The 15,389-nt window shown below is 40.5% G+C and overlaps 1 protein-coding gene across 1 annotated transcript; it reads left to right on the top strand.

Moving 5' to 3' along the window:
• Positions 1-866: 866 nt before the first annotated feature.
• On the top strand, positions 867-10,044 carry LOC118561794 (arrestin domain-containing protein 3-like). Its single transcript, XM_036134006.1, has 6 exons — positions 867-992; positions 1,111-1,163; positions 3,033-3,180; positions 8,058-8,160; positions 8,271-8,536; positions 8,733-10,044. Exons 1-6 carry the CDS (start codon positions 867-869, stop codon positions 8,841-8,843), a joined length of 807 nt encoding a protein of 268 aa, XP_035989899.1. The 3' UTR covers positions 8,844-10,044.
• Positions 10,045-15,389: the final 5,345 nt, after the last annotated feature.

A 15,389-nucleotide genomic window follows, 5' to 3' on the forward strand; every position in this document is an offset into this window, starting at 1 on the left:
ATTTTCCAGAGGCGAAAAAAAAGAAACCCTGGAAACCTGCTTAATATGGGATTTAAATGACATGTCTTGGTCAAAAACAACACCAATATTTTTTTACTTTATTACCATTTATTACTTTATTCATGAAAAATAATTAAGAAAGATCACAGGTTGTCACTTTATGGGATCGGCCATTTCCATCAAAATAAAAAATAAAATACGTTTTGTTTGAGGAGTTGTCGAGGTGACCCCCTGGTGTGCTGCGAGAAGTAAGGTGTGGCAGTTTATTGATTTATTTAGCAGGATTGAAACCATTAATCTTGAAAAAATCTTAACATAACACATAAAAAAATAAACATGTTATTTCAAAGTGGCTAAAAGGAGGATTAAAAAGTTGTCTTATTTATAGTGAGTTGCAGAGGTTTTACTTTACACGCAACGGTACTTCTTTGAAACATAAGATGGCTCTTTTGTCATTTGTTCTGAAATAAACAAACAAATAAATAAATAAAGCAACCTTTAACTTAATTTCCAAGCGTTTCGGCGTCTTGATTTGTTGGGAATATGCCCCGCCTCAAGGCGGCTCCTTCCCTGTACCGTGCGCTTGGTGGGCTTCCTGTTGTCTGTTTTGAACCCATTAGAATTAGATAAATCCTCACGTTACAATTTAGTGTTTACCTAGAAACTCATTACATTTTAAATCTACACCTTTTTTCCCCACGATCAGTGCAACTTGGCACCAAATAGCGATGTTTCAAGAGGCGATCAAGAATTTCGGCATCCAACTTTGAAGCGTTAAACGAGAGAAACACCTTCTCTGGGGCGACCTCATAACGGGACAAATCCGTTTCGACCTGACAAAGGAGACCAAGATTAATGCCATAACGATGAAGATGAAAGGAGGAGCGAACGTGCACTGGTCCACATCGTCGGGCTCGGGAAAGAGGAAAAGAAGAAAAACCTACTCTGCACGGGTGGACTTCTTCACTTATAAAAGCGTTCTCGTGTGCACCGCGGGTATGCGCACTAACTAACTTTTTTTGCGGCGGTTTGCACGCATGTTGGTGTCAATGATTATTTTACGGGGTGCATCTTATTTTTTTCTCTCGCAGCTGTTAATGGGAAAACAAGACTCCCCCCTGGGACGCATGTGTATCATCCATTTCATGCCAGCTTCCACGGGGGTAAGTGGGTGGCGGCTAAAATCCCCGGTTGACACAGAATGGGGGAGGGATGGTGGTGACGTCCCGCGTCTGACCTCACGCTATGGTGTCAGATTCATGCCAAAAAGCAGAAGATCGTATCAAGCAATCCCAATAGTGCAATTATTAATCACAACGGCGCACTTTAATAACCAAGAGCGCGCATAGCTCTGATCGCGGGCTTGGTAGGGTTATTCGGCGTTCTTGTACGCAGACGGTGCCGCATCTAAACACGCCCCCCTCTACTCATCTGTTTGCTCTTGCAGAAAGTTAGGCTCGCTTGCTTTATTTAGTTTTCAACCGGGCCTAATAAAAAGTGGTGGGCCTGAATAATTATAAGTTAACACTATGTTAGAGTTAAAATTTTTTTACTGAAATCTCAGAGTCAAGTAAAAGTATAAGTACCTCACTCCAAAATATGACTTTGGTAAAAGTCCAAGTCACTGACTGAAATGTTACTTGAGTTAAAGTCTTAAAGTATCTGAAATATCTTGGTACTTAAGTATGAAAATTACTGTAAAAATAGATTGTACTCAAGTAATGTAATGACAAGTATAAGTAAAAGTAAAACAAAGCAATGCAGTTTGAATTACATTTTTTACATTTTGGTAAACTTTGAAGGTCAAATTCACTTAAAATAATATAAACAACCACGTGCAGGAGACATTTAGACCAAGTTTAGACAGAAAATACAACCTTTTTGTAAGCTTTCAGTTTTTCTTCTCAAGTAAGGTCAGTGCTACACAAATTGTGTGCGTCTCCTCTCTCTCTCTCTCTCTCTCTCTCTCTCTCTCTCTCTCATCTCCTCTCTCTCTCTCTCTTCTCTCTCTCTTTCTCTTCTTTTTTTGTAATGACTAACTAAAACAAACATTGAAATGTATCGGAGTAAAAGTTTGCCATTAAGTTAGAACATTTAGTGAAGTAAAAGTGAAAGTTATCAAAAAAATTATACTCAAGGAAAGTATAAAGTACTCCAAAATATACTTAAGTACAGAAGTGAAGTATTTATACTTTGTTACTATACAACACTGCAAATCAGTATCTTAGTATCGTTTATATCGAGTATCGATTATTTTGAGAACCCTACTCTCTTCTCTCCAGATAATTTAGTTAATTTTGTGTGTTTGTTGTGCTTATACATCATTGCTACGCAAAGGATTGTGGGATTGCTTATAGTCCCTTAGCTCCAGTAAGAAACGTCACAAGCTTCCTATGCTAAAGGAATAATGATAGGATGCATATAGGTTCCTTTTTCTACCTCGTTCCTTACTGACTGCACTATTCAGACAGCACTATCATGGCGAACGCTGACGCAATTCCACTTTGGTTAAAGAGTCCTTACAAATTAGACCTTTTTGGATGCAGCCCTTGTTGGGACAATCTCAGTGGGTGCACACCATTTCAAAACCCAGGGAGGAAACCGTCAGACGGCCACTTCGACCATGGGACTCAGGGTTCAGATTAAAAATATTGCCTTTAAATACAAAAGAAAATTAAAAATCATTTCATGAAGTAGCAAAATATATTGTTCACTAGTGTTTTATATTCTGTTTGTGCATATTTACATTACAGTGATCGATGAGGTTATAATCTGATCGCTCTTACAGGTCGTTTTTCGGCTGCAAAAATCTTTGCTCTACATTAAAGTTGTAATATCCTCCCAAGGAAATCACCCAGATTTCCTTTTACATTGAAGTATTTTATTGTTACATTGTATCATAAATAAATCCATTTCATAAGCCTGCTTTTCTTATAAGTTTAAAGTTCCTAGTAACGCTAACCTGCGGGTTCTTCGCCTGTTTTGCCTGCATATTCTAACAACTTTATTTTGTTTGTTTTGTATCGACACAGAGACTTTCCTTCTTCCTTCAATGGGATTCATGGACGAATATCCTACTCACTGACAGTGGGCTTTGACAGACCGTGGCATCTGTCCAAGGAGTTCATAACAGAACTGAACTTTGTGAATCATATTGATCCAAACCAGCCAGAGCTGTGGGTAAGTGAAACATGTCCTGATAAATCCAGATTTCCTCAAGCAAATAAATACTTGTTCCAGCTTTGCACCTTTTTATGTTCAAGCAATATTCTACTGAGATCAAATACCTCTTGTCCACTGGCAAACCAGAGCCTGTATTCACAAAGATTCCTAAGACTAAAAGTAGCTCTTAGTGACGTCATTTTAGGAAAATCACAAATTTTACCTCGGTAAGATAAAAGTTATTCCCAAAGCATCTTAGTCTAAGAGCTGGTGAAGATTCTCAGTCATCCAGGTCATGGTCATTCCAAAAAAAGTAAAAAAACAAAGCAACTGGACTTGTTTTTCGTAGTTGAAGACGTTTCCCTTCTTCTCCAGGAAGCTTTCTCAATTCAAAAAGTCTGGAGTAATGTGGAGTAAGAAGCTTTATACTACTGCCAAACAAAGGCCTTGTGATGGCTTCAGTGTTGTAGTACTCGAGTCCGAGACTCGAACTCGAGTCCGAGTCATTAGCTAAATTTAGAGACTCGTGACTTGACTTGGACTTGAGTACTGATGACTCGAACTTGGACTCGGACTCCTACATTCAGATCATTCTGACTCGGAAATTGAGAAAAAGACTCGACTTTTTTTTATATCATTAGGCTATAATTTTAATGTGTCATTAGAATATTATTTGGTGTATGATTTTAATATCTAAATGTCGTACCGCGCACGTGACGTCACCATCTCATGAGCAACGCCCCTTGCCGCTAAGGTTGGGCAAACAGTGTGAGAGCGCACGTAGCAACCAGCCATTACACATGCAACAGATACAAGGATATGACCGACTTTACAGCTGTTAAACTTTCACAAGAGGATGTCCAGGCGCCCATTTTACTGGTAGAACTGTGGAACAACATACCAACGTTCAGCTCAAACGATGGCTTGAGTGTCGAGGGCTTAGAAAGACTGGAAAACTGGCTGAGTTGATAGGAAGGTAAGTCGATGTTTTTCTCCTGCTCTGCGTTCATGGCGTCATTGGCCGTTTTTTTTCTCTGTTTGTAGTCACCGTCCAGGAATCGGTATAAATTTTCCGGCCCGCCGAACAATTTAGTCCGGTCCGGTGGCCAAATGCAATATCATTATCCAACGGCTGTATATCCTCGCTGCATCGACCGATCTGCTCCAGATCTGTTGTGAGTCATGGGGGAACGCTGCCAAACGCGTTTGTGGGAATCGCCCGGTGGACGGGCGAGGAAAATGCGTAACAGCATCTGCGGTGGGGGGGCGGCCGTCGGTGCGCGAACCCCGCCGGCCGCCCGGAGCCGCGGCGGTGTGCGAACCCCGCCCGCCGGCCGGCACCGCGGCGGTGCGCGAACCCCGCCGGCCGCCCGGAGCCGCGGCGGTGTGCGAACCCCGCCCGCCGGCCGGCACCGCGGCGGTGCGCGAATCCCGCCGTTCCGGCCGGAGCCGCGGCGGTGTGCGAACCCCGCCCGCCGGCCAGAGCCGCGGCGGTGGCCAATAGGCTGGAGTGCGCTTGGCTGCGAGGGCCGATCGACGCCGCTTGCGGCTTTAACATCCTTCATATGCGGCCTATCAGCGTACCTCGAGTCGCTATTGCACGTTCCATAACAACAATGTTTAAAAACCATGGTTAGGAGACGTCTTAGACTAGAAAAAGCAGTCGTTTTACCGAGTAAAACCAAGGGTAACTACAACGAAAGAGTTATTAGTGCAATGGAATGTTACTGCTTCATGTCATACATCACACGTCAATAGTGACTCGACTCGGACTCGACTCGGATTTTTTTTTTAATGACTTGGACATGACTCGGACTCGAGGCATAGTGACTTGACTACAACACTGGATGGCTTAGATAACATGCAAATTCCACCCCTTAGCAATGGGCGGCCAGTCTAAGAGAGCCCCTAAAGTGGAAGATGTTAGGAGTAGTGAGGAGGACTTTTAGTGAGCCTAAGAGTGTTTTAAGCAGTGAAGATGGTGGAAAGAGAGAGCTGATTGGCTCATCCACCACCTAAAAGCTGGCGGTGGTCAGAGGGCCCAGTGGCGGCGGTGTATGGCAGCCTCGTCTCTGTCAGTCTGCCCCAGGGCAGCTGTAGCTTCTAACATAGGTCACCACCGTCGGGGTGTGAATGTGTGAATGACTAAACTGTAGTGTGAAGTGCTTTGGAGGTCGTCAAGACTAGTTAAAGCACTATACAAGTACAAGCCATTTACCCTTTAAAAAAATATATATAAAAATAAGGGGAAGGAGAGTGTTGGCCTAGTGGTTAGAGCAGCGCACTTGTGCTCTGAGGAGGTTGCAAGTACCTGGTTCGATCCCCACAGCCTGCACTCCCTGAGCAAGACCCTTAACCCCAGATTGCTCCCCAGGCGGCACACAGTGGCAGCTCACTGCTCCCCAAGGGGATGGGTTAAGATGCAGAAGTGAATTTCTCCATTGTGAGATCAATAAAGTTCAATTATTATTATTATTATTATTAATATTATTAATATTTTTATTATTAAACAGTGGAGGTGATGAGCACAGAAACTTCTTTACCAATTATACAATTATTAATATGCAGATAAGATAAACTTTATCATCTCCATAGAGGGAAATTAATGGTTTCAGCGGTCTGATGGGTTTAAGATTATTAGATGCACATTTGTGTTTTTTTTTCTTGTACCATTGATAATCACAGCTCTTAAAAGACACCGTCACACTTAGCAACGGGGTCAACCACACCTCTTCACTACGATAAACATTTCTGTCGTCTCCTGACTCAGATTCGTTCTCAGCAGATATCTGAATCACTCTTAAGCAAAGACTCCCAGGAAGGATTTTTTTGGCTAATATAGAAGCTCTCTGAGAGGAATCTGAGAATCTCTATGAATATGGGCCCTGGCCGATTGGCGGCAAAAGATGAAACCTACAATTGCTAAATTCATACAGTTAAAACAAGATGAAAAAAATAAGACAGTGAAAAAAATAAGCTTTGATTAAATGTTTATGAGCACAATATTAAAAACGAGGGAATATACTGGATTGTGACCCAAATGCTTGAAACTTGGATGTAAAAGCTGTCATAATCACATCTTCTATATAAACCTACAGTTTTCTGAAAAGCTTTTACAGCTCAATAATGACAAGACCGAATGCGTTTTATTTTCCACATTTCGTTCCTCTGCCTCAGCTTTCAAGCAGAAAGTGAAAGAAACTGGGATTTACTTTAGACAGCAGCTTGAAATGTGTTAGATTTTAAGCTTTTTCCAGCATCTCCCGGTCTAAGTTAAAATCTTTCTTAGTCAATCTAGCCTGGAAATAGCTTTTTATACTTTTTGTTGTTTCAAAACTCTCTCAGTGCAATACGCTGTTTGTGCAGCAGACCTCTATCGCTCACTTTCTCGTCTTTTATGCAACATATCCAGACGCGTTCTGATCGCCCCAGTGCTTTTATACCTACTTGTTAATTTCTGCATTCAGTTTATGATTTTTATTGTTTGTTTTAAAGGCCATGAACAGTCTTGCCTTACATAATATCTCTTTGTAAACAAGAGTGGAGACTGAGGTGTTAAGATCAGTGAACCTTAGAAGTACCAAAGTGAGGGTACAACCAGGGAGGCGATCACTCCTCTGCCACCCAGGATGTGGAGTAAGCGACCCTCCAACCTTTGCATGGTTGAATAAACAAGTTTTACGTTCAGACTTACAAATTGTTCAAGCTGTTCACATTTCAATCCACCTCAACAAAAACACTACCTGTCCTACGCTATCCTGATGCTGTTACCATCATGTTTAATTGAGGGTAGGATATGTGTGTGCAGTGAGATTCTTTGCAGCTTTTGCAACCTTTTTTGAAATCATGGTATTAGGAAAAGGTTGCAGACGAACAGATGTCTTAAAGGTGAAAAAAATTATGTTAAAGAAATAGATAAGAAATACAATTTTGTCTTGAGTGGGTTTACAGATATGGAGATGTTACTAGTATGGTAACTACTATAGTTACCATGAATTTGTCAGGATCCCCAGGGGTTTTGATCACTTATTGTAGCTCCCTGGGGATTCTGCAGTCTGTTTATTTTTGTACTTTTGTATTGTTCATCCTTAGATCCTGTTTTTTTTGGTCATTAGTTTAGTTTTCTGTTCAGTATTTACGTTAATAATGTGTTCTGATATGTGTTAGATTCGGTTCCTGTCTAGTTATATTATTTTAATAGTTCTGTTAGATCTTTGTCTTCTGCCTGCTTTTGCTTAGTTTAGTTAGTCTTGCTTTATGTCTGGTCATTCTCGTGTTTTCCCTCTTAGCTTCAGTTCTCCCTTTGCCTTTCCAGCTCGCTATCATCCTCTCATCCCGCTGAGTTGCCCTTTACTCATCTCAGCTGCGTAATTTGCTTTACCTGTTGTTCCTCCCGTCTCCCCACCTATATATATATTATCAGCCCAGCCATTACCGATTGTCAGGTCCTCCGTCTTCTGCTCCAGCAGAAACAGATGTACTACACCCACTCTGGTCTCGTCGTTGCCGTGTTCGTGATTCCCGTTTCCCTGTCACTCTGTAAGCCGTGTTTCATTAATCAACGAATCGCCACCATTCAACATGCGACTCCCGACCTCTGATTCCTTCAAACATGACAGAATTAGTTGTGCTCCAATACTTTTGTTTTATCCACTAATATTTTACAACTATGCGTGTGGTGTTTCTATTTTTAACTTAGGAGTTGCAAGTGCAAATTTTCCCTTTCTTCATAACTGTAGACAAATAAAATATTATTGAGTTTATGTTTCTTTAGTTAGCTCTGTATGACGTACATCTGAGCTATTATTAAAGAAAAAAGGTGAAGGTGTCTGTTTCTAGGATTCCTCCTTGTCGGGTGTTTCTGCAGCACCTTAGTCGCTGTCTTGACTCTGCAGGCTTCGCTCTCAGGATCAAACAGCAAGACACTGTGCTGCCTGTGTTGTGCGTCAGGTCCTATCACAATGACGGTCAGTTTGGATAAGAAAGCCTTCAAACCTGGTATGGTTTTCCCCCTTCCAGACATTCACTGCCAGTCAAACGTTTGGACGCACTTTCTCATTCAGTTGAATGTAAATGTGTGTGTGTTTTTTATGTACATCCTCCTCCAGGAGAAACCGCAAAAATGGTGTGCAGTTTTAGCAATGCTTCATCTAGAACAGCTACGCCCAAGGTGAAGCTCCAGCAGAAACAGATGTACTACACCCACAGCCGGAACAGCAAGAGGATGGTTTTCAAGCAGCTGGCGTGGGTGAGCGGCGAGCCTATCGGCGCTCACACCTCAGACGTTCAATCTGAGATCCTGCTCACTGTCCCGTCATCTGCATCCCTGACCGTCTCCAACTGCAGCATCCTGGAAGTGGATTACTTTATAGAGGTCGGTGCCCTTGATGGATTTCTTATTTGATAAGTTAAAGCTAGAATGGTTTGGAGGATGTTATTTATTAAATCCTGATCAGGCTTGCCTTAACTTTGTCGAGAATGTTTTATGTGACAAACAACTATTTTGGATCTGCATTATATGCTGTCAATTCACCAGCTATTATTATTTTTCCCCCTTGTGCTTCTTGTAGGTAAGCCTCTGTGTTACAGGATCCGCTGACCTCACTGTGCTGTTTCCCATCATTCTGTATGAAGTGCGTTCACACGCCCATCCGATGCAGTATTCAGGAGCAAATATTTAGATCGTAAAAAAAAAGTTATCGTAAGCAGCATAGAAAATCTTCCAAGATTATCCAAATTTTGTATCACTTCTGTCATGTTATTTAAAAATTAAATAACATACAGTTGCTTTAACAGTTTGTTTATGTGTGTTTTAGCTGCTAGATATTAGGATGAAATATAGTGGAAAATGATGCATAAAAATGCTCAAATTGCACAAATCATTTATTTTAACAGTGCTATAACATGTGTTTGCCTGAATGTTTCTGTTATTACTTCGTTGTCTCAGCTAAGCCAGGCTCACACTGAGCGGGTTTACGGTCCTACGGTCCCAGTCAAGCCAGCGTAAGTTGGTGCGTGATTTTATTCTGAAATTCACCAGAACGTTATCCTGCCCGACGTTTCCTGTTTGCCACGTGAAATTCAGGAGCTTGATTCGGGGACTGCTGTGGCGTCCGGTCAAACTTCCTTCTTGCAGAATTTTTTTTTGCATCGCTGCACGGCCTCGGTAACCAGACCCGTTGTGAGCTCGGCATAAATGTGTCAGGTTGTGAAATTAGTTTTATATCAGAGAAAAATAGCCAGAGTAAACACAAAAATCTAATTTTGAATTAGCCTCCCGTGTAAATAAGATAGAGCCCTCCACACCTAATAACTTCTTATTTCATGCCAGGTGGCAACATCTGCCCTCAAAGTGTCTGCAGTAACGGTTCTTTTACATCGCAGTGGAGGAAATCTGGCAGACTCCATCCAGATTGGAGTGTTTTTAGGCATTAGGAGTCTGTTCACACCAACCACAACATCTCCATAAGATCTAAGTGTTGACTTTGACTAGGCCATCCCAAAATCTTTTTCTTTAGCCATATTCTTGCTGGTTTGCTTTGGATCATTGACCTGCTGCTGAGCTTGAGTGTGCTTGAACCTAATATCGCAAACTCATGGGCGGACATTCTTTCCATTCTCTGACCCTAACCCTACCGTTCATGGCTCCATCTCTTTGGTCAGCTGGGGTCTTGGAATGAGGACTCTCTGAGCGGTGCCGTCTTTTTTACTGTTGTCAACACCAATCTTAAATAAGGAGAGTGAGGTCTGCTGTGCTGTAGATGTTGTTTTGGGTTCTTTTCTCTCCTCCTGGATGAGTATTCAGCTCTCTCTTTGACCAATTTTGTTGCTGTGGTTAACAATACATAACACACATAGGAAACAGGACTAGGTATATTTGGGAAGGTATTCCTTTAAAAGCTGATTTTTGTATTTGCCTTGGTTATTTTCGTCTGATTTAAACATTTGTTATATCCTGCAGCAAATTTCTCCTTCTTGTACCATAATTTGTTGGGTACACAACAACCTTAACTGCAAAGGTATGACTGGGCTAGGGGCAAATGATCACCTGGGTCTTTATTAAAGGTGTTTCTTGCAGGAGGTTAGCTACCAAGCTGCTAAATTTGTTGTCATATCTGACCTATAAGGAATGATTTAAAACTTCTCTGATGTAAAAAAAAGGTAAAGGACACTGCTACAGTTTATTCAAGTTTACATTGGTGCTTAAAAGCACCAAGATCCTGATATAAAATGTGGATGTTTTATCATATATTTCAGATATGTCCATTGTGGCTCTTGTAATGTGATAAATGTATATAGTCATACTAAGTAAGTACACCTTCTTTTAAATTCAGGGTTTTATGTTGCATATTAAGAAACATGTTTTCTTTCAGGCCCTAATTACCATACCATATTTATTTATAAAGCACTTTACAAGAACAAAGGTCAACAAAGTGCTGTATACAGACATACAACTGATTATGACTGTAAAATTAAAATAAACAAATAAAACACAGACAAATGTGAAATGCATAACATATTTCCACATTTTTCTACGCCACTGTGACAAGAAATCATCTAAAATGCTGTAGCGGTGTATGAAGAAATACTTCATTAACAGATCACCAGTGATATCACTGTGGGTCATTGGTTCTCAAAAACGAATGCTGAATATATTGATCCATGAATTGAGGGTTTTATTTCTACATCCTTTTTTCCCCTTTAGATATTAAACCTCAAAAATAACAGAAGGTATACTTTCTTATTGTCTCAGCCATATACGTGTGAGTACCTCAGTATTCTATGTAAGGTAAAATATTTAGTCCAAACATTAAATATCACGTATAATTTTTTTATATTTTCAGATAATTGTATTGATGGGATATTGATGAGAAAGCTATGTGGCCTCTAAAGTCTGAAACATAGCATTAACCCTTCTAACCAGCAGGGGGCAGGTTGGTCAGAATGTAAGACATCCTGAAAGGTCTTAAAGTGGTCTTCACATTCTTATTTGCTCTTCACACAAATGTCTGTGTTTTTTATTTATGTATTTAGTAACGAATGTATTTAAGGATAAAATTAAACTATTTCAAATTCTACCTATTTTATAAGATCTGTTTAAAAAGACAGTGAATGCAGGAAACTGCTTTTACTGATATAGTATTTTTGGTCAGTTTAGAGTTGTATTCGATGATTGGATTGTTTCCTCTTTTTTATGGAAAATGACCACAATAATGTTGTATCCCTGGATGTTGTTGTTGTTGTTGTCCTGTTAGTGCATCAGAGTAATTCTTCTTGTTATTCTGATATGACTTATGTGTTGGAAATTAATGAACACTTATGAAGTGTTGAGTATTGTTTTATCTTCACACACAGAGCCGTGTGAAAGGATTTTGTTACAGTTTTTTTATCTGCAAGAAATTATTTATGAAGAAAAAATCTGTTTGGATTGAAACAAGTTAACTCACCAACATGGCCTTATGTATTCTAGTAAAAATAAATAAATGCAGTGTTGGGTGTCTTTCTTATTTGCCTCACAGATTGCTTTGACGCTGTGTTAAAGCTGAGGAAAGCTTTTTAAAGTTATTTTGACAGCATTATTTAAAGTAATTATATCCTTATGATTATTTAGACAGTGAGCAAACTCCCGCTGGTCAGCAGGCAACCAACACCTGTGAGTTTCCCCAAATCAATCTTTCCTGTCAGATTAAGTATATTGCAAGCTCAACTAAGTTATATAAAAATGTTATCAAAACTTTGCCGCCTGTGCAGATTCTCAGTTATCTGTGTCATTGCAACAGCAACCGCACTTGAGCAACCTGCCCTCATACTGCCGGTTGCTCAAGTGTTAACCACCAGAAATGTTTTCAGAAAGAACTGAGTGAAAATCCGGTTGTCTCCTATTTAAGCCTGTTTGGTAAGGGTGCTGATTAGGAAAGTTAGCAAAGAAACTGATATAAAACAAAAGCCATTGTAGAGAACTCTTTCCTGTATATTCTATCTATTTTCCCCACCAAACTTGCCTGGAGTGTAAGTTAAAGTCGCAACAAAGTTAATCTCTTTGTACGAATGTGGTTATAGGACAAATAAAGACTTTTTCCTGTGATGTTTCCCAAAGAAAGACTTGGCACCCAAGATGGTATCTAGAGATGGTTGCTGAGTCTAGATGAACCCCCAGGGTGCCACTCATTACTGTCTATTGGGATATTTTTATCTTACCATCCCCCTAATTATAGGGGGGTGCAGTGATGTCTATTTGTTTTAAAGTTTTAATAACAGGATCTTTAATTATATTGACAAATTTAGGCAAGTAGTACATGTAATGCAAACAACTAACTCGACGGTCCTGCCTCTGCATCAGGAGTAGAAGCAGAGCAAATATAATTATTTCACAATGGAAGGGGGGTACTGCTCTGGGCTGTTTGTTTCTTTGATCAACAATGAATTGAAAACTAATTTACCTGGTTCAAGTTTCCATTGCTATTGTGTGTAGGAGATGAAACCAGCATTCAACTATATCAAAACTGTCCTACTGGCAGCTTTATAACATGACACTCTGCACAGGTCTAAATTAAATCTATTTAAAATCCATCCATCCATCCATTTTCAGTCACACTTGTCCCTTGTGGGGTCGCGAGGGGTGCTGGTGCCAATTTCCAGCATTTTGTGCCTAATAATCTAAAACCTTTGCATGTTTGCGACAGTGTGTGCTTAGACACCTTTTCATGGTGTTAAGATTACATTCAGGTATCTACACTTTATAAAGGAGGAGATTCCAGGGGACAAGAGCTTGTAGGCTGTTCTCGGAGGATGAAGGAACTGATACCATTAACTGGTCTCCTCGCTCCCCTCACCTGAATCCCACAGAACCTCTCTGGGACAACATGTTCAGGTCCATCCAACGCCATCAGGTTGCATCTCAGACTGCCCAGGAGCTCAGTGATGTCCTTGTCAAGATCTGAGAGGAGATACTCCAGGCCACCATCCCTCGTCTCAGAAGGAGCAAGCCCCGACGTTGTCAGGCATGGAGGCCAGGTTTGGAGGCCAAACAAACTACTGGATACCAGTTTGAGTTGCTGCCATGACATTTCAGCAAATCGGACCAGCCTGCTGCATCAGGCTTTCAGTTTCACTTTGTCTGGGACTTTGGATTAAATCCCCTCTAGGTCAACTATTTCCATTTTCATCAAAGGACATGGCATCCTTTTGTCCCTAACACATTACACATTCCATATTAGTACGGAAATCCAGCATGATTCTTATTCCAACTGAGGTCTGATGCCGTTTCAGATGTTCCTTTAATTATTTCAAGCAGTGGACTATGGTAGGCTGGGGCCAAAAGTTTACAAAGAAGATAACTCCCACACCATTACACGACCACCAGTAGCCTGAACTGTTCATACATGACAGGATGGATCCTTGTGTTCGTGTTGTTTAAATCTATTGTGACCCTATACCCCTTCTGTCATAGCTCTAACTGACATTTACCAGAACAGGCATGTTTTTCCCAATCATTTTCTGCCCCGTTTTGGTGAGGGTCTCACACCAACAAGCAAGTCACATTCAACATTCCTTAAATCCCCTTTGCTTCTGATTCCACCTCTCGGTTTGAACTTCTGCAAGTTTTCCTTATCGTGTCTGCCTAAATATATATGGAGTGGCTACCATGTGATTGGTGAATCGGGTGTACCTGGTGGTCCCTAAAAGTGGTCGATGAGTGTAGCTTCAAAAGATAAAACATGAGGGAAAACGGTGTAATGATTTTTAATGGCAGGTATGCCAAAAGGAAGACCTAAATCTAATAAAATTCAAAGTAAAAGAAGAAATTTCATTCCTTAGAAAGGTATTTGACAGGTGCGCTTCTGGCGCAGCGGGTAGCACGACCCAAATACGGAGGCCTTAGTCCTTGACGCGGTCGACCCGGGTTTGAATCTGACCCACGGTCCTTTGATGCATGTCTCTCCCCTTCTTCCACCCCCTTCCTGTCAGCCTACTTTCAGAAAAAGCAAGGCCTTAGAGCTGCAAAAAATACCCCTGGAAAAACAAGAAAGGTATTTGAGAGTTGTGGTTGCTGTTTTAATAAAAGCAGATACGACTGTCCTTAAAAATGCAACCACTTCAAGATTGAGAAAATGGCGTCCTGTCTTGGTTGAAGACTGGTGACCATTATTATAAAGTACGTAGGGTGGTGGATTGTTGCGTATTTCTCAAAGGCCAAGGTATGTATTCATATGCATTATGTATCTTACATTGTTTCTGTGGGTGAAAATAACAGAAATAATCTACCAATTCTTTTCTTTGTGTACAGAGGAATGAGATCACCTCCCTAAACACACAACAGTGTTTCCACATTCAAACTCTCATTCTTTCCAGCAACGTGGGACACACGTGATGTCTGCTCACATTACATGTGTAAATGTTTGAAACACACCCTGCCTTGAATAGCTATCTGCAGCCTATACCAACACACGCTGACAGCCGTGCAGCGAACAGCTCCACTCAACATGAACGGGCTTGTTCAGTTCAAACTAGATTAGGGTTATCTTCAGCCAAGATCCCTGCTCAACATGTAGTTTAATAAAAAGTATTTTGTTTTGAACTCATTAAGCTGTTACTCCAGGATCTCTTGCATCGTTTATGAAGGCCGTGTGGTTTAATTATTGCTAAGGTGCGTGTATCTTTATTCTCTGACACACCTATGAGCATAAACCCCTGCCTTCATTATCTTGCCTTGTATGCCTTTTCAGAGTTGTCACACTGTGTGACATTAGCTAATTTAAAGACCTGCTTCTAACCTCCTATTTAAATAAATATTTCCCTTTATAGTCCCACATAGGGGACATAGACCACATTTTTAGTATAGTTGTTTATTTGAAATAGCTTTTCATGCTCTATTTTTACTATAGTACTTATAATAGATTTCCTCATCAGCATTGGAGCGTTTAGCTTTTTTTTAACGTGTATTGGTGTAAAAGGGGGATGACTACAAACGTGCACATGCCACACATTTAAATATGTATTTGTGAAAGTTTAAAAACCAGAAAAACTTGTATCCTTTTTCTTCCACTTCACAGTTTTGTGTTTATCCATTACATAAATGGCGAAGTTTGTTAAAAAATGTGAAACTGTTAGAACGTTCAATCTACAAGGCTCTCCAGTCTAAAGCACTTCATTCATTGTTCAGCTGAGCAGCTCAAGAGCCAATAAGTAATGAAATGACTTATTTAATTTAAGAAATTACATATTTT

The sequence above is a fragment of the Fundulus heteroclitus genome, unplaced genomic scaffold (assembly GCF_011125445.2).
Source record: "Fundulus heteroclitus isolate FHET01 unplaced genomic scaffold, MU-UCD_Fhet_4.1 scaffold_715, whole genome shotgun sequence".
NCBI classification, from domain to species: Eukaryota; Metazoa; Chordata; class Actinopteri; order Cyprinodontiformes; family Fundulidae; genus Fundulus; species Fundulus heteroclitus.